Raw genomic sequence first — 19196 nt, 5'->3', positions numbered from 1 at the left:
CCTAACCACAATTCAAATTCAAATTCAAATTCAAATTCAGCCCTAAATGTAACCAGTTCCCCAGAAGTGAGGTTCTGCCTCATTAGGACCAGGTTTTGGTCTCCGTGAGGACTACTGGACCTGACAATAGAGGTCCCAAATACAAGTACACAAACAGGTTCCACATTTCTCAGACTCATCTACCACAGAATCACCTTCAGATGTTGTTGTCCTCCACAGTCTAACTGCTGCACATCAGAAACAGACAGAAGCCTTGTGTCACTGTTGCTGACATCCCCAAAGTGGCGCCCCCTGGTGTCAGTCAGAGAAGCTTTTCGAAAAAGAGGGCAAGTAGAAAGATGAACTCTGCACTCAACAATTCCTCAGGGCTGAACACAAGCTGTGACCCAGCACTTACATAACAACACAGACTACTGAGGTGTTGTTTTTGTCTCTGTGTGTCATCCTGTGTGCACATGTGGCTTCTTCTTTTAAAATACATGCCCTCAAGAGCACGTTCACCTTCCATGTTCTCCAAACTCCACACTTGTTGTTTTGTTTCTGTCTTCAGTGAGACGCTGTGTCCCAGCTTTTGTCCAGCTCATCTGGAGTGAGGATGAAAGCTGAGTCAGTCATTAACTCACATGGATGGCTGCACACCATTCCACAAATATAACAAATGCCCTTATGGTTGTGTGCACACATAATGTGCCTGCTCACATAACATGTCAGATATATATAGATACACAGACCCTAATGCTGGACAAAACAAAACTCACCACAGAAAACGTGTGATTTGCGCTGCATACTGCCACCCTGTGGCCACTTCTGGTATCATTTAACCAGATATAAATACACTACAAAACAATAGGACAAAATATTTTGATTGTGTCCAGGTATGAGACTGGACAGAGCCCCCTGGAGTGGAGCTCCAGAAAGGTAAGGGGGGGGCATGGCAGATTTGTGTCCGAGCAAGGAAGGCCGTAGCCTGGATGGGGGGTTGTATAGAGCCCCTGGAGCAGAGTGGAGGTCCAGGGAGGGAAGGGGAGCACGAGACACTTGAAGCCAGGCAGAGGAGGCCCTAACAGTTAATTAACAGCAAAGTTTAGATATGAATAATGTTATAATATAATATAAAATATTATAAAGAAATATAGCATGACAATTCATTTATAAGAATTCATTTTGTGTAAATCTGTGCTCTCTGAGTGTTTCTACAAATCAAGCTTTGTGTCTTCTTGTAATCAAGGAGCTGTACAAGCCTGTTAAACTTTCTTTCACTGAGCTGCTTCAACAAATCCTAAAGCAAGATGAAGATAAAGTAGCAGGTTTTTTGTTTTGTTTTGGTATTTTTGCCCAATTTCCGGTAGAAGATGAGTGAGTGCGACTGTAATTGTAGGAATTCTTATCATTTTTCTCCGCGTTCTCTATTTTGACCCCCTAAACGCGATAAATACAAAAAAATGTACATCACGATACTCACGATACACTGCCTGGCCATAAAAAAGTCACCACCTGGATTTAACTAAGCAAATAGGTAAAGGGTTGCTGCAGTTGGTCAGGTCTAGGTTCAGCAACATTATGTGCCCAAAGAATGAGGTCAGCTGACTACCTGAATATAATGAATGACCAGATTATTCCATCAATGTATTTTTTTCCTCCCTGATGACATGGGCATATTCCAAGATGACAATGCCAGGATTCATCAGGCTCAAATTGTGAAAGAGTGGTTCAGGGAGCATGAGACATCATTTTCACACATGGATTGGCCACCACAGAGTCCAGACCTTAACCTCTTTAAGAATCTTTGGGATGTGCTGGAGAAGGCTTTGCTCAGTGGCCCGACTCTCCCATCATCAATACAAGATCTTGAATGCAACACTGGATGGGAATAAATCTTGTAACATTGCAGTAGCTTATGGAAACAATGCCACAGCGTATGAGTGCCGTAATCAAGGTGGTCCAAAGAGCATTTTTTTAGGTGGCGACTTTTTTGTATCACAACAACAACATTTGTGATGATAACTCGCCCGAATTTCAAAATAAAAGTCTTTGTTTTTGTGCGGAATGCCCTGCAATTCATGATAGAACACATTTATGATGCAAAATAAATCTGTAAAATTAAAAACATACAGAAAGAAGGGTTTATTGTGGTTACACACCACTCTCCCGATCTGTGAATAAGAAAAAAAAACTGATTTCATGTTTTTTTCCAGTCATGTCTCACCTGATTCCTACATTTCCATAAACCTTGACAATTTTAAAATGAAACTCTGAAAATGCATGTCTGCAGCCATGGTGATTTTGCCATGTTAAAAGACAACGGTCAGCTTGTTTACATCATAGCACCCTTTCATTCTTGACACACTTTGTTGCTTTCTTACAACATGCTGACTTAGTTTTCCCATGCTTCACTGTCTCTTTGCCCTCCGTCTTCATCTTAGTCTTCTTGCACGTTGTCCTCACTTCTTCTTCTTCATCCTCTTCCTCTTTCTTTGGCTGCACCAGACATAAAGTTTCTTTCATCTTTTGGAACTTTTTCAGGTCAGCACAGAACAACACCTAAAACAGAAGCAGACACTTGTTATAGGATACTGTAAAGCATGATTGTGAAGATTGTGAATTTTAAATAACACTTACAGACTGTGCCCAACCTGCATAGGGACCCCACAGATTTCTGAAAAACTCCCCTGTATTCAAAATACAACATAGGATTGTATTAAAAACAAGTTGTTGTTTTTGCTTATAATTGTCTGAAAGTAATGTGTGAAGACTGACCGATATCTCTATGAAGTTTGTCAGTGATGGTCTTCTGTGTGCTGCCAGAAGCAAATTTGTAGTCGCGCTTAGCAATCTGCCACACGTGAGTGTCGACAGGCACGGCCTCGGCCTTGTCCAGTGACATCAGACATACACAGTCTGCCACCTACAGGATGAAAGAAAGCGTTCATTAAATTCATTCCTTTAAAAATTAAATAAATAAATAAGAGGCTGCTGTACCTTAGTGCCTACACCGGGGAGAGTACGCAGGGCATGGCGGGCCTGCGGGTACGGGACACTGCGCAGACCTTTGAGCCACTGGGGCCCATGAGTTTCCAGAATCTGCTTCGCACTCTGCTGCAGGAACCGAGCCCTGTATCCAAAACCAAGATCCCTGAGACGTGCCTCTACACTGCTGTCTGCCCGTTACGATTCAGAAAACATACAACAGCAATGTGTTTTGAAATCTGGTACATTTGCACACATACTACTGATTGAATACAAACAGAAGTTTGTATCACATAGAGAAAACCAGCAATTTTACATTAATTTTATATAATTTTATAATAATGTCGGCAAACAGGAATTGTTAATCCACTGCTGCCCCTGTCAGTAAGTTCAAATGTGTTATTTTGTGAGTTCAGTGTTTGAAATCTTTCATTAGGATTTACCTAAGTGAAACTAACTTACCAAACAAGACAGCAATGGACCCGCAGCTCCTGTATCTTTGTGAGCTAAAAAAAGCTGATTTTCTCTACGGACTCAGGTGTGTGAGAGCGAAAGGTTTACAGACTTCAGTCATAAAAGGCTGTTTAATAGTGAGATAAAGAGATATAAGTTATCACTAACAGTACTTCATAAAACCACATTTAAAAGAAACAGAACTACGATAGACATTTTTTTTGAGAAAGAAAAAAAAGCACCTGCAAGTGCAGTCAGGGAAGGAAAATCATAGTAAGTGGTTTGGTCCACCTGGCATAGTGGGCTGCCCAGAGCCTGGCACAGTCTTTCCACCATGCCCTGGATACGGGAGATGTGGTTGTTAGAGGTGCAAATGAAGGAAAACAGGCATTCAGTGGGGTCCTGGCGCAGCATTCGCACACCTGAGCAAAACCATGCTACATATTTAAGACACAAACACATAATACTGGACTTAGTGATATCGTGACTGCACCAGTTTGCACTGACCTGTGAAGATATCTGCAATTTGCTTCAAGTGAGGGTCTGCTTTTCCCCAGTGAGTGTGCAGCTCCTCTAGATTCACGTTCAGCTGGAAGTAATCTCTCAGCATCTGTTCTTCCTCCTTCACCGGAGTCACAGCCACTTGCTCATCCTCTTCCTCCTTCACTCGCCCTTTGAATTTCTTTTCTGACTTATTTTCCTCCAGGGACGATGTACCAGCTCGCCTCTTCCTGTCACATCCCTTAGTCTGTTCTACTTTGTTTTTATAAACATGGTACCACAGGGTGTCATCGGTCTGGGTCAGGGTCCACACTCGTCCCCCTATCACTCCAGTCCAGTGGCCCTCTGACGTTTCTCTCCATCTATGGGGTGAGATTCGTGTCACTGCATCTTGTTACATGTAAAGATCAAAGCAGGGCTGCATGATATATCGAAAATGTATTGTCATCATGATGTCAAGATGTGCAATATACATGTTTGTATACTCCAGCACATTCATACCCCAACAACTTGTACTAGTTGTTGTAGTTTTAATTGTGTTTATTATTTTATAATTACACATACTAAGAAAGAATGAGAAATACACTATATGTAAATAATAAATGGGGGAAAAAACACAACAGGGAAAAAAGAAATGTGGAGGACAAAAAAACAAACAAACCTAAAACATACAAACAACAACAACAAAACCCCATTCTGGATAAGCAAACATATTTTAACTAGATATTCGTAATCTTTTATTCCCTGCATGACAATTTAAAGTAAACATGTAGTTCAATCCAGTTTGACTTTGTACTGGGTTTGGAACACGAGATATTCACGGTTCTCCTGCGATCACAATAATCATATTCAATATTCAACGTTAACGTAACGTTAACGTGTACCACATGACTTCCAAATGTAGCACACTCCTGGTTCAAAATGTGTGATTCTGCTCATCCTACCGAAAAGACTGTCCACAGGCGAGAGTGAGCTCGAGACGCAGCTGTGACTTCACACAGTCCACAGATTTCCACAAACGTGTCCCTGATGAAAACACCGCATGTTTGGCCATTGACGCAAACCTCTTCGTTTCTACACGCTACAATAATGCTACACTGACATACATTGGTGTCTTTGTGAGAGAAAATGCAAAGTAAAGCGACAGTGTAAGTGTAAACAGCGTAATCATAACATTAGCAGCATTTTCAGTTATGTTACACTTGCAGCAGGAAGCGTTAATAACTTTCACGGAGTTTAGCTAGCACTTTTGGATGGACAACAAAGACTTTACACTGCGCTCGAAAGACGCATGTAAGACACTTGTTATTTAAAACGTTATCGGGTGCAAATAAGAAGTGATTGTTGAACTAAACGTGTTTTTGAAACTACAGTAAATGTGTTTACGCCATTATTGTGAGCATTTTAGTATACCTCTTGTGTTACGGCGAGCGCTAACCTGCGTCAAGGTGCATTACCGCCACCTACTGTACTGGAGTGTGGACCATTATAACTATCCCCATCTTCTATCCATCCATTTTCTACTGCTTTATCCTCCGCGGAGGGTCCCGGGGTGCCGCGCCAGTCCCAGCACACCCTGGACAGTTCGGCAGTCCACACAGGACACATATACAGACAAACAACCATTCACACTTATGGTTAATTTAGAGTGTTCAATTTACCTAATCCCCATAACTAATCCCAAGAAAACGTTAAAAAAAATATGTATGTATATTAAAAAATCTACTGATCGTACCGTTTCCGTCAAATAATGAAATAAGCTTCCCCAGCAAGGAAATACACTTTTTTATTAGATTCAGTTGTTCCTTCAGAGAATCAGTTAGAAAATGTGTGCTTGTTTATTTGACGCATTACGGTATCAGTGTTTGCAGCAGACACACATAGAAACAGGTGCTTTCATTTCATATTATTTAGACAATTATATTGTCTGTAATAGGTTGATTTTTACATACATGCATACATTTTATGTATGTATGCCGCGTTAGGGCTTCCGTACGTTCTTACTGCAATTTCCCCCCCTGCAGCCAGCAGAACTAAAGTCATCAAAGGACTCGTGAAATTGTTGCGGAAAGACTGGTTGCGTTGCACCATAGTCTGTCGGAAATGATTTATTAGAAGAAAAGTTTCCTGTGAGCACACTTCTCTCCGCGGATTCCAACAGGTGGCCTTTTTATTAACACTCCATATTTCTACAGTAGCACGCAGGGGGGAGTGCCAGGAAGATGTTTGTTAAATATTAAGGATTTTATTATATTTATGTATATATTTTACAGTATTGCCCACTGAGCAGAATTAACCTTTAGTTTTCTTTATATATCTAAAGTGAAATTGCTAGAACATTGACAAGAACAATGTGTTACCTTAAAAAGAATGGATATTTTACAGCTGTAAATTGTGGATTGTACTGATAAAAAATTAGCGGTTGTGTTATATATTGTTCGATTTAATAATACTTTCGGTGTTGTACTTGGCCGTTTAAACGCATTTTAGCGGTCAGGAGGTCGATTTCCGATTTTTTTTTTGTACTGTCAAACTGATGCAACATTACGGTTTCCTGTAGCTCCTCCTTCACAGTGTCATACAGGCTCTGATTGGCTCCTCAGTCGTAGTAGGCGGGTTCGTTGAGCCCAAACAACTTCACGATTGGTTAATATCTCCCCACCCGCTGTCTCCAGTTGGTTCATATTTTTGCTCACCTTTTATTTTTTCCTCCGTTGGGTGTACAGGAAGTGACCGTAACCGACTCGACTCCTTTTCCCAGCAGAGAAGTCGTGCAGGCAGCGCGTGTGTCTCCAGTCTAGCCGGTGATTCTACGGTGGAAAATGGCGGACACGTTGATACTCTTCACTTCCATAGGTCTCAGCGAGCAGAAAGCGAAAGAAACGCTGAAGAATGAAGCGCTGAGTTCTGCGCTGAAAGAGGCAATCACTCAGGTATGAGCCAGTGTGTGGAGAAACTGAAGTGCCTGAAGGGACAGCTGTGACATTCCTTAGTTTATGCTATCTCTCACTCTCTCTCTCTCTGTTTAGTTCTTATTTTCTCTATATATGGCTTTACAGATAGCTGATTATATATAAATAAACCTTTCTGGGGACTCTGAGTAGTTATATGGTCACTGTTGTTTCACTTTCGTTAAGTTGTATACAATAAAACAACATCAACAACCAGAATCCAAGGAGCCCTTAAAGCCTTCATTTCATATTGTTTTGTTCTATGTAGTATTTTATAGTATGCAATTGTTTCATTTCAACAATTTCTGAACAGTTTGTATTTACAGGACTTGCAGTGGAACTGTGTATACATTTAGTTTGATACTGACAGTAGATGGGGCTCAACTCACAAACCCATAACCAGAGCTCTATCGATGGATTGTTTTGATATGACAAATTGCATAATAGTCTTGTAAAATAAAGCCTAATTGAAACAAAAATATCAATAACATTGTAACTGTACACTGAGTGTTGTTTATTTTGAGATGACTATGCTGTGAGGCAGCCCTTGTTCATAATGCTCAAATTGCAGTAGTGAAGAAGATGTGCCCTTTCCAAACACTGCTGGAAAATAAGCATTTACTAACATTTATTTTTGATATTGTTCAGTTTCTGTCTCCTAATACACCTTGCTCTCAAAAAAACAGACAGTTTCTCAGCATTTTACTTGATACTGCGCACATTTCATCTTTTCTCACTGATTTCAATAGGCCCAGAATGTCACAGGAGTATCAGAGGTGGACAAAGCCATGGGCATGCTGCTGTACAGCATGGCATCTCGTCTCAAAGACACAAAGCGTGTGGCGTTCCTCTCGGAGAACATAGCCCAGCGCAAAATCTCCACAGAGCTACAGTTGGCAGGTAACTCGTGATATCAAAACGGTATATAAATATAGTGAATGAAATATTCACTTTCCCACACTTGTGCAATCACGTTGTTTCAACCAGGACATGATTTTCACCACTTTAATGTGACTCTGTTCAAGCAATGTTCTGAGTCATTTTGACACAAACTGCTTTAGAGACACAACATTTTATAAATGCACAGTGAAAGTGTCCTGCATTGTGGACTGCCTTGAAGAAGACAGAGACTGTATACATGACATTTATTAGGTTGTGGATAAGGATCTATGTCATGTTGCTCCATTAACCATTAATTTATTCTTTCTTTTGATATTTTTTTTACAGGTGCACTAGAGTTTCTGATGAGTCACCCGCATGACCCTATCAACCAAAAGGAATTTGAAGAAGCATGTGGAGTGGGTGTGGTGATCACCCCCGAGCAAATTGAAGATGCAGTAAGTGCACTGGCTCGCGCTGGTCAGACGTATGTGCTTATATTTGAGCTGTGGTGCATTTAAGTGACTGTGGAATCTTGTGCAGGTGGAGTCAGTGATCAAGAAGCACAAGGAGGAGCTGTTAAAGGAGAGATATCACTTCAACATGGGACTACTGATGAGTATGTTCTCACACGTAACGCCTCACCATACTTTTCCACATTCCACGTCAGCACTCGCACCTCCTTTTTAAAAAGAGTGTCTGCATCTGTCTTGCATTCCACACATGTGTACCTGACTCCACATTCTATTGCAATGTATTGTCTTATCCGTAAAGGCAATGGTCCACATGGTCACAAAGATTTGGGCTGCACATGGATGAACAACTTTTAGCTGTTTGTTACCACCGTGTAGCCAGTGTTAACATTAGCAAAACACTTCAGCCCTCATTTTGTGCACATTTCTGTCACTTGTTATCTCTACTGTACTTGGCACATTCAGCTATATCCTGGGTTTAAACAGGTTTTTTGACTGCTGTGAATTTTTCAAATACACGTTCACCTCAGGGACAAACGGCTCTGCAGTGCAAGCAGGTTTTAATCGGTTTCGGCTCTGATCTGGTAATGGCATACAATAAATGTGGAAAATTGAACTACATGGTTGCGTGTCTCCTGTCAGCTTTATTGCTGAATCCCCTGGCCAACAGTCCTTACTACCTGTCAAGAAACCACAGTGTGGATGGACATCAAAATGTGGAGACATTGATGCCGCAACACATTTTAATGTCATTGTTAAATAATTCTAGCCAGCAGAATTCTCTACTTATGGTTTCATTGCAGTCTTTTACTGCACCAGCAGCCAAGTAGACCTTGCCCGTCCCTTTTTAATTAAAACAAGTCCAACTGCGATGTCTCACTGAGCTGTTGTGTCTGTTACAGGAGAAGCACGTGGTGGCCTAAAATGGGCCGATGGGAAAGTCATCAAGAATGAGGTGGACATGCAGGTGAGTTGGAGACAGGGCTGCAACTAAAAATGTTTTAATCCATGGATTATTATAGTAATCGATTGGGCCATAAAATGTTGACCAGTGTGTTTTTTCAAACCTCAAAATGGTTTTCAAAAATCTTGTTAGTTTATAAACTAAAATGATTCAGTCTTAATGATTTCTTTTTTTATATGAAGCAAAGAACCTAGAACATTTTAGAAGTCAGAGAACTTGTTTAACAAAAAAACATTTAAAACAATTATATAATGAGTTGATGATTAATTTAGTTATTCATTAATAATCAATGAATCAATGCAACCCTGCTAGGAACTACAACAATTATTCACTTTTAATAATTTCTTCGTTATATGAAGCAAATAAACCAGATATTATTCTCATTTTAAAGAATCACAGAGCTTTTTTCAATTATTAAAAAAACAACAACACCCAAACCTATTATACAATTATTGGAATAGCTGAGTAATGTAGTAATTGATAAATATTATAGTAAGCCCTAGTCTGAAACAGTATTTCCCAAGTATTAGTAGTAGTATTGATATTATATTGATCTGAAGTAATGATGTTATTCTCACCACGACTAATTCTGGTCTCATAGGTCCTACACCTTTTAGGACCCAAGACAGAGGCTGACCTGGAGAAGAAAACTAAGGTAATGCTTCAACATATGTCTTGCACCTGGCAAGGAAACCGTGTTTCACACTTCAACGGGAAACTGATTCCTCTTACTGTGTGTTGAAAACTTAAGTGGTCAGGTGCTATTGGATTGCAGTCCAATCACAGAAAACACATTTTAATGGCAGGTTTAAAAGGGGCCTATGAGATTAACAGCAGCTTGCATCCATGATGTTCCATCACTGCTTTTCTCTGGAGTTAGAAAACTACTCTACCCAGTGCATCATATTCTTTCTGTCTCATAAATGTGAACAGCCACTGTCTGTTCCTACCCTGTTTGCCCTAGTTCCTCCACCATATCCTTATGTTCTTTTAAATTGCTGTGCCAGATTCTTAATCTGCTGAGAGTGACCTGCTCTGTCCTGTTTATCTCTACGTTCCTCTTTCAGGCCCCGAAAGCCAAAGTTGCAGAGAATGACGTGAAGCCGAAGAAGGAGGAGTTGGCAGTGAATGGTAAACGGCAGGCAAAGTGGATGGTAGATGAACGTGAACGTAATTCTAGTGTGAATTGATGTTTTTTTACACGTGTGTGTTTGTGTGTGCTGCGGCTGTTCAGGTGATGCGACCACTGGGGAGGGAATGTCACTGATGGAGCAGCTCAGAGGAGAAGCGCTGAAGTTCCACAAAACGGGTGAGAAGAAACCTCTTTAATGATTTAGTTTCCTCTTCATATTCATACACAACTGTGTGTACACTTTATACTGACCCTGTTACTCTTTCACTTTTACATGCAATATTACAGGAGAGAACTATAAAACTGAGGGATATGTGATGACACCAAACACAATGTCCCTGCTTAAAAAGCACCTGGACTACACTGGTGGTCAGGTACAAACTTTACAAACTTTATTCTTCCATTATAATCTTTTAGTATAATGAAAAGCAAGTTATCTGAGAGAGCGATACTCTGTAACGTCTTTTGTTCTACTGCTATTTCTCTGCTTACGGGCAGCTACGGTCGTTCGATAATTACTCCAGCACCAGCAAAAACAGCCTATGCCGTAAAGAAACCCAAAATAGGAGAGAATGTAAAAAGAGTACATGACGATTAACACGTCATGTATGAAGTAAGTGCATCTGTCCATGCTCAATCTGATGATAAGAGCTCCGGACAAAGAACTTCAGTCCCAAAACGTAAGTCAACAATCACCATGGTGATCTTGGTGAGCAGCCTTAACAACAGAAATTCAATATCAGCCACTTAACTCTCAACTTATCTACTCCTATAGTTCCAGCTTTTCAATTTTTTTACTTTTTCTTTTTTATTTATTTGGGCTTTTTGCCTTTAATGGATAGGACAGTGAAGCGTGAAAGGGGGAAGAGAGTTTCGTTGTTCCGAATGTTCAGAATGAGCTTTATCAAGATCAAATATTGGCGTGTATGACATTGTAACATTTTATCCCAACAACCAAATTGAGTCAGTTGTGAGAACAAGTGGCATCTGAGCTGGCAAAGGATGTCTGTCATGTTTGTTCAACTGGAAAATGATTGTATGTATTGTTTCCTTTAGATTCGTACCCGCTTTCCTCCCGAGCCCAACGGCATCCTTCACATCGGACACGCCAAAGCTATCAACTTCAATTTTGGTTATGCAAAGGTGCAAGTCTTTCTCTTCTTTTATCAGCACATTAGTCGTTTCATTTTGAAACAGGTGTTTTATTTAACTCTCGCGTCTTCCTGTAGGCAAACAATGGAATTTGTTTCCTGAGGTATGACGACACAAATCCCGAGAAGGAGGAGGAGAAATACTTCACTGCTATCAAGGACATGGTGGAGTGGCTCGGTGAGTTAGATTGACACCTTTTCTTTGGGTCTAAATAAAAGCTTTGCCAAACATGCAGTAGTACATTCATTAAGTTTGTTTGTTTACCATTATAACTGTTTTCCCACAGGCTACAAACCTTATCAGGTCACTCACGCATCAGATAACTTCCAGCAACTCTATGATCTTGCTGTGGATCTTATTCGCAGGTAAATATAGGAAGTACGGTGACAACACAGTATGTGATGGTGAATATGCTTTCATTTTCAATAGAGGCAAAAGACGGATTATGGATTAGGTCTGTTCTGTCAAGTGGGCACTTGAACGTCTTCATGTTTTTATTACAAGTAGGGTTGGGCATCGAGAACCGGATAGAACCGGGATTACCGTTTAGATTACATCGGAATCGTTCATAATTTTTATTTTTGGTTCGTCCAAACGATGCTTCAACAATTTTTATCCGCGCTGACTGCCGCGCTGACCGCCGGTACAGCAGGAAAGAAAAAGTTAATATTTGCCTGCACAGACCACACACGAACTGTGACGTTAAGCAGACCGACACATAGCCTAATGATTTTCTTTTCTTTTTCATGTGTGTAACATCCTATTTCCTTGCAGAGCTGCATGCAGCGCATCTATTCACTCTTCCCACTCCCTGACCCGCTCTCTCTCTCTCTCACACACACACACACACACACACACTGAGAGTGGACCTGTCTGTGAACTGTCGCTCCTCTCCCCTGTGCACACTGAAGCCCGTTTAAAACCGAGATCCCGCTGTATCTCCGACACCTCCATTACGCTGGTGGTGCTTGTTTACATGTGGTTATCCCTCTTACACAGTCATCGAGTCGGCTCTGTGACGACCTCCTCCGCTGTCGGTTTAACGGCGGAACAACAGCAGCATAAAAGAAGCTTCGTCAAAACATGAGCATCTGCGAGAGAAAGGCGGAATGTTGTTGTATTGGCGCAGAGAAGAGGCTGGAGCTGAAGCGATCCACATTTAAAATGATGAATGAAAAAACTTTAAAAGGAGTAGGCTGAATGTGAAACACTTAAAGGGGTGAAGTCACTTTGTCACTTGTGTCACACTGCAAACTTTTTTGGCCCCCATTCCTAAAAGAATCAGAATCCAGAATCGCTAGGAACCGGAATGGAAACATTGAATTGTAATCGGAACCGGAATCGTTTAATTTCAAATGATGCTCAACCGTTATTACAACCAGTCTAGACTGTTGTAATGCACACCTGCTCAGCTCACTTGACAGCATCGGAACCTATACGGTATCAATATCAATGCATCCCTAATGTATCCTTGTCATCGTTCAGGGGTCATGCGTACGTGTGCCACCAGAAGGGGGAGGAGCTAAAGGGCTATAATGCACCTCCGTCACCTTGGAAAGACCGTCCCATCGAAGAGTCCCTGCTGTTGTTTGAGAGGATGAAGAAGGGTCTGTTTGCAGAGGGAGAGGCCACGCTCAGGATGAAGATGGTCATGGAGGACGGGAAGACGGACCCCGTGGCCTACAGAATCAAATACACGCCACATCATCGGACAGGAGATGAATGGTAGAAAACCCTATTTTTATTTTTAACGACCTGGTTTGATTAAATTAGAATGTCTGTCTCACAACAGAGCATGTTTTAATGACCTTTTTTTTTTTTCCTGCGCAGGTGCATCTACCCCACTTATGACTACACCCACTGTCTGTGTGACTCCATTGAAAACATCACACACTCGCTGTGTACCAAAGAGTTTCAGGCCAGGTGCGTGTCAGCCTCTTACAGCTCCAGAGTTCATCCTCTGGACGTTAAAATATGAATGTTTTCTGCGCTCTGTCCTGAGCTCCTCCCACCAGATAAGCACGGAGGGACACAATCTGTTGCGATGTAATCTGTCCTTCTGTGACTACTTTTATTTTACGACTATCACTGTTTTTAGTTTAGATGAAGTACAGAAGTGAAATTCTTTGCAATATACTGGAATTATTGATCAGTCGAGCCAAATAAATATTGACTAGCTCAGCTTTAAAGCTCAGCATGATTGATTTTTATTTTTTCTTGAGGGCGCACAGATGCGTTGTTAACCTTCAGCTTCCCTGGTTGTTTGTGTTTGACAGACGCTCATCATATTACTGGCTGTGCAACGCTCTGGACGTGTACTGCCCGGTGCAGTGGGAATACGGCCGCCTGAACCTCACCTATACTGTCGTGTCCAAGAGGAAAATCATCAAACTGGTGGAGACTGGTGTTGTCAGGTGAAATTCACATTTATGTCTGCTACGTTGGCCAAATATTTACAATATGTAATATATAAAATGTACATATACAATACACAATACCATACAAACTAACCATTCAGTATAAAAGTATTAAATGCTGGTAAATAGAGGTGTTAATCAGAATGTCTTTGATTTTCAATTCAAAACTATTTTTGAATTGTGATAGTGCTTCTAATCTACTCTACTAGAAAAATTTGCCATCATGAAATCAGAGTAAAGATTTTCCAAGATGAGGTAGATTTTATATTTGGAAAAGGCAATGTAAACACAAGCAAATAAAAAACAACAACTTTTATTTAAGTATCCTTGTATACAACTGAGCCAAATATACCTTTGCTCAGTTGTAATCATAAAACTGAATGCTTCTTTTTGTACTGCGCTGTGATGGTGAAAGTCTTTTGAAATGAAAATGAAACCATTTTTATATGAATAACATTTTTTTTGACACCTACTAGTTATTTATAATCTCAAAATATCACAGAATGAGATCAAACCTTTCAACCGTTACACTCAGGAAGTCAGATTTTTCCCCTTTGATTTTTACACAAAGCACACCTCAAGCTCCTTGGGTACTTCTTCTTCAGCATTTTGTATTCAATTTATTTAAACTGTGAAGCACTGCTACATAATTATTATACTTATAAAAGATAGAATTTGTCTGAAGCATCAAATGGGACAGTGACGACAGCTGGTTTAGATCCAAACAGCTTGTACTCACTTGAATAGTAACTGAGAGATAAAACCGTGTATTAAGCCTCAAATAGCAATACAAATTTGTATGTGATTTAAATTATTTTCTTGATTAATTGGGTGGTTTTTGTGTTCCACAATCAGAAAATGGTGACCAGTTTTTCCCAAACCTCAAAATGATGACAAATATTCACTTAATTTTTACCTAAATTGCAACTTTGAATATTTAAATAGTTAATTGTTGCACTCCTACTTTATTGTAAAGGATAAAATGTATAAGTATTCACGTTCTTATTTTCTAGATTGTATGTAGTGCATGTGTGATTTAGTGTTACTGTTCTGTCTTCATCCTACATATTGTCATTTAGGTGACTGTAAACAATATCTTTTTTCACATCACAGAGACTGGGACGATCCTCGTCTGTTCACTCTGACTGCGCTGAGAAGAAGAGGTTTCCCACCAGAGGCGATTAACAACTTTTGTGCACGGGTAAGCAGAATGGTTAAGGGAAAAAGAAGAAGAAATAAACTGTAAGAGGACGGTGCTGTTGTACAATAACGGGTGGCGTCTCTCTGCAGGTCGGAGTCACCGTTTCTCAGACGACGACAGAGCCCCACCTGCTGGAGTCGTGTGTGAGGGAGGTGCTGAATGACACGGCACCCAGAGTCATGGCCGTGCTGGAGCCTCTCAAAGTCACCATAATGAACCTTCCTGAGAACACACAGGTTTGCACATTGACACATGAAACTGTAAATATAGTGCACAATTAAACGCCGCCGGAGCTCAATCTTCCTGCTGTCTTCCCTCAGTCGGAGGTGCGAGTACCAGACTTCCCCGCTAATGAGGCCAAGGGCAGCCACATGGTTCCATTCTCTCGCACCATCTTCATCGAACAGAGTGACTTCAGAGAGGTCAGAGAGAAAACACATGAATATACTCCCTCACAGCCTAAGCAGCAGCCTGTCCTTTGTGGGTCTGTGTGTGTGATGGTGGACTTTGTTTGCTCTGTAGGTGATGGAGAAGGGCTACAAACGCTTGACCCCAGAACAGCCTGTTGGCCTGAGGCATGCTGGGTATGTCATCTCTGTGCAGAAGGTCATTAAGGTAAGATCTGTTAAGACTCTTAAGTTAAATATTTTAGGTTTATCTTAAGATAAACTCACAGAGTTAAACACACAGACTCATTGTGAGTCTGTGTGGAATCCAATGCAGAAGACCTTAACAAAAACTAAGTATAATACAAGAATCTAATCTTTTTTAAATGAATTCAAAAGGAGGTAATACTTTACAATAAGGTACACAAAAGGTGAAGTAATCATGATGTTATATTTACCTAATCATTAACTAATCATCACTCAATTATTACTTTATGATTAGTTAACCTTTTTTTCCATACATAATTATTAAGTGTTAAAAAAGTTTTGAGTGAATTGTGACTTAGACCTTTTCTTAAAATATGTTGTGTATCCCATTGTCAGTAATGTTAATTCATATTTTTGTGTACAGTTTATAGCCAAGTTAATTTATGCAATAAAAATAGTTTTAGGTCTTGATCTTTTCATCTTCACTGTCCTCTGATCTTTGTTCGATATTATATATTAACGCGTCTTAAATAGAATTGAATGTACTCATTGTAGACTGTGTTTGCTTCCATCGTCCTTGTTAATCTGATTTGTCATCATAACTTGCTCTCGTGTCCTCAGGACACTCAGGGTAAAGTGGTGGAAGTGGAGGTGAACTGCTGCAGTTCTGACGCTGCAGAGAAACCCAAAGCTTTCATCCACTGGGTCAGCCAGCCGCTGCAGTGTGAAGTGCGTCTCTATGACAGACTGTAAGTCACAAACCGACCTCTGCCATTCACAATCCTCTTCACTCCCTGAAGAAAAGAAAAAAAAGAAGAAGAATGGGGAGCCCTCACTCTGCTGTAAATAAACCCAACTTCTCACTATCTTTTTAGGTTCCTGCACAAACACCCAGAGGATACATCTGAGGTGCCTAATGGCTTCCTGAGCGACATCAACCCTGTGAGTAACACACCTGTGACTGTGTAAAGTCCTGAGTGGGTACATTGACACTACTACCTGTTCAATATGCCTGGTTTTTTGGTTGTTTTTATCCAAAAACCCTCAAAGTCAACACAGCACTCGGCTGAGTTTGAAGCCTCTCAAGCAACTTCTTGGAAAGTCACGCGATTAACAGGCAGACGGAAGTTCCTAGCATTTAACTCCTGACGAGCAACACACCCATCCACAATCTCTGATCGTCTTCCTCTATCCCCCTCCCCCTCCATGTCCATGTCCTTGGGGTCCAGAGCTTTCAGCCGCTCTGCCACACCCCTCTGGATCTCCCCCTCCCACCAGACTTCCACAACTCTGACTTTCTTTCCACTTTCAAATCCCATCTGTAAACACATCTGTTCACATTAGCATATTCACTTGGATTTCTCGGCTCGCTTGGCCTTGACTCACCCGCTGATTGGTCATAGTGCCGTCACGGAAAGAGACTTCCGACAAAAGAAGCAAGCTGAACAATGCCGAACTGTCGATCAGTTAAAAAAGACTTAACAATCCTAAAAATGTAGGTTCATCTCCAACAATTACAATTAGGGAAATATCTAAAATCTCCATATTTAACAGTGGAGTCTAGTGTATTTAATAAAAACTAACTAACTAACTTTATTTAGCGACAGGAATGCTAATGGCGAGCGGCATTACAAACCCTATTTTTTATTAACTGATTCTAATGATTGGTTACACTGAAAACAGCTGCTTTCCAAGTCACTAGTCACTTGCTTGCAGTGCAGTTTCATGCAGCCATGCAGTGATGACTCCGCCCACATTGAGTAGGTGCTATTTTTGTAGTGGAAAACTAACCTAAACCGTGCTGTGGCGAGACGAGATAAGCTGGGGCCATAGTGGAAAAGGGCCGTAACCCCTCCTATATATAATGACTTTATTAACATTATTAGCCTGTTTTTATTCATTTTTACTGTACTGTTGTTTTTTTAAACTCTGCCTGTAAGAGTGTTTGAAAGGCTCCTAAAATATTATAATAGATAGATGTTTCAGTAGATAAAAAGACTAATGTATTTCTTTGTCTTATTCAGGATTCCCTCCAGGTGATCAGCAGTGCCTTTGTGGATACCTCTGTAAAGAGAGCCAAAGTTTTTGACAAATTCCAATTTGAAAGACTTGGCTACTTCTCTCTGGACCCTGACAGCACCGCAGACAAGGTACAGCTCTTACTTACTTCTAGTCATTAATTACTGCTTCTGTCTTTTGTTATTTAATAATCAACCCTGGTTAAAAAACATGGGATTGCTTAATTATACAAGCAATAACCACAACTGTGATTTTCTTTTCCTCACAGCCCGTCTTCAACAGAACAGTAACTCTGAAAGAAGACCCTGGGAAGATCTGATTGTCTGAAATCAAGTGGTAGAACCTGCTTCCCATGAGCCCATAGATACATGCCCACTTAAGGTGTAATATCAGTAAAGGCACAGACTGACATGAACTCTGGACATTTATAGTTTACTATTCACATATGACTGGGTCAGGCTCATTTACAACAGCATGAGAATCTCTGGACATAAATGTATGTCTTTATAAAATCATTGTCCATCAAAATAACAGATTGATCCATCTCTTAAAGTGTTTTTTCTCTCTCTTTATTTTAAAAAATATTTATGACAGTAATATTCACCAACAATGTTTCCTCATTGTTGAATGTATGCAACTTGACTTGCTGTTCAACGAGTACCTCATGCTTGCTTGTTTGCTCTAAGCTGTTGTTAGACAGAGGTGAAGCTCTCCATTGCCACACATGATTTTGTAACACAGGTGGTTGATCAGTGCCAAACCACTATGTGCTTTTTCTAAGACTCAGATGGATGCATATGTGTGCTTTTTTACCACAAGACAAGAATAAATAATGTTTAAAACCACCACTGTCAGTGTTATTCTTTAGTAAAATACATTGAATCAATTGGAATAACCATAGATGATTACAGGATAGTTTAGTTAACCATTAAATATATAATGGCTACTTAACCTTTTTTGTATGTTACCACTTTTTAAATTCATCTTAATGCAGTTTAAAACTCTTTTAACTTTTAATTTTTAAATTAGCACTTCCGTTTCATTTATGTCATTACTAAACACATTCTTTTGAATTATATTTAATGATTTTTTGACTTGATCATTAAATCAAGTGATTTAATGCAGTGTGAGGACATGTGGCTGAGGAAGAGAAAGTATGTCACTGATGTTTTAAAAACCAAACAATCAATTAATTGGGAAAATGATTAGCAGATGAATGGATTATGAGTTGTAGCCCTAGTTTCCATCAGCTCAGGATGATATTCCCTCCTCAGCATCTGGTCTTGATTATTCTGAATCCAAACTAAAAGATATAAATCTACACATGATGTTGTGCAGCTGCAGCACTAAGCTGCAATCATGAGAATCTGGTCAATTAAATACTAATAAATAAATATTATGAAAAAAAGAACTATAATGGGAATCAACAAACAAATGGCAAACGTTAAAATAAAAATATGTGTATAAACATACGCTATAGTAAACGTCAACAAA

At 40.1% G+C, this 19196-nt stretch overlaps 2 protein-coding genes across 2 annotated transcripts; one reads left to right on the top strand and one right to left on the bottom strand.

Annotated features, from left to right (window-relative positions):
* Positions 1 to 2109: 2109 nt before the first annotated feature.
* ogg1 (8-oxoguanine DNA glycosylase) lies at positions 2110 to 5280 on the bottom strand. Its single transcript, XM_044037322.1, has 7 exons — positions 4866 to 5280; positions 3928 to 4283; positions 3663 to 3842; positions 2980 to 3158; positions 2758 to 2905; positions 2620 to 2669; positions 2110 to 2541 (listed from the first exon to the last, which is right to left on the bottom strand). The coding sequence occupies exons 1-7, from the start codon at positions 4973 to 4975 to the stop codon at positions 2320 to 2322; spliced, it is 1245 nt and encodes a 414-aa protein (XP_043893257.1). The 5' UTR covers positions 4976 to 5280; the 3' UTR covers positions 2110 to 2319.
* A 1367-nt stretch (positions 5281 to 6647) lies between these two features.
* qars1 (glutaminyl-tRNA synthetase 1) lies at positions 6648 to 18547 on the top strand. Its single transcript, XM_044038943.1, has 23 exons — positions 6648 to 6854; positions 7622 to 7772; positions 8100 to 8209; positions 8295 to 8370; positions 9127 to 9191; positions 9790 to 9843; positions 10256 to 10319; positions 10423 to 10497; positions 10609 to 10694; positions 11377 to 11463; positions 11550 to 11649; positions 11759 to 11837; positions 12958 to 13197; positions 13303 to 13395; positions 13749 to 13886; positions 15003 to 15090; positions 15180 to 15326; positions 15411 to 15512; positions 15613 to 15705; positions 16305 to 16432; positions 16559 to 16625; positions 17708 to 17833; positions 17971 to 18547. Exons 1-23 carry the CDS (start codon positions 6744 to 6746, stop codon positions 18019 to 18021), a joined length of 2331 nt encoding a protein of 776 aa, XP_043894878.1. The 5' UTR covers positions 6648 to 6743; the 3' UTR covers positions 18022 to 18547.
* The last annotated feature ends 649 nt before the right edge of the window (positions 18548 to 19196 follow it).

The sequence above is a fragment of the Solea senegalensis genome, linkage group LG11 (assembly GCF_019176455.1).
Source record: "Solea senegalensis isolate Sse05_10M linkage group LG11, IFAPA_SoseM_1, whole genome shotgun sequence".
Classification (NCBI taxonomy): Eukaryota; Metazoa; Chordata; class Actinopteri; order Pleuronectiformes; family Soleidae; genus Solea; species Solea senegalensis.
Note: the sequence above shows the minus strand (reverse complement) of the source record. Positions and strands in the feature narration are given on the sequence as shown.

Excerpts from the sequence above, each read along its gene's own strand:
- qars1 (XM_044038943.1), top strand. The coding sequence starts at position 6,744 with ATGGCGGACACGTTGATACTCTTCACTTCCATAGGTCTCAGCGAGCAG. Across the intron at positions 7,773-8,099 it reads CACAGAGCTACAGTTGGCAG|GTGCACTAGAGTTTCTGATG; the intron begins GTAACTCGTGAT and ends TTTTTTTTACAG. Across the intron at positions 11,464-11,549 it reads TCAATTTTGGTTATGCAAAG|GCAAACAATGGAATTTGTTT; the intron begins GTGCAAGTCTTT and ends GTCTTCCTGTAG.
- ogg1 (XM_044037322.1), bottom strand. The coding sequence starts at position 4,975 with ATGGCCAAACATGCGGTGTTTTCATCAGGGACACGTTTGTGGAAATCT. Across the intron at positions 3,843-3,927 it reads AATTGCAGATATCTTCACAG|GTGTGCGAATGCTGCGCCAG; the intron begins GTCAGTGCAAAC and ends GGTTTTGCTCAG. Across the intron at positions 2,906-2,979 it reads TCCCCGGTGTAGGCACTAAG|GTGGCAGACTGTGTATGTCT; the intron begins GTACAGCAGCCT and ends TTCATCCTGTAG.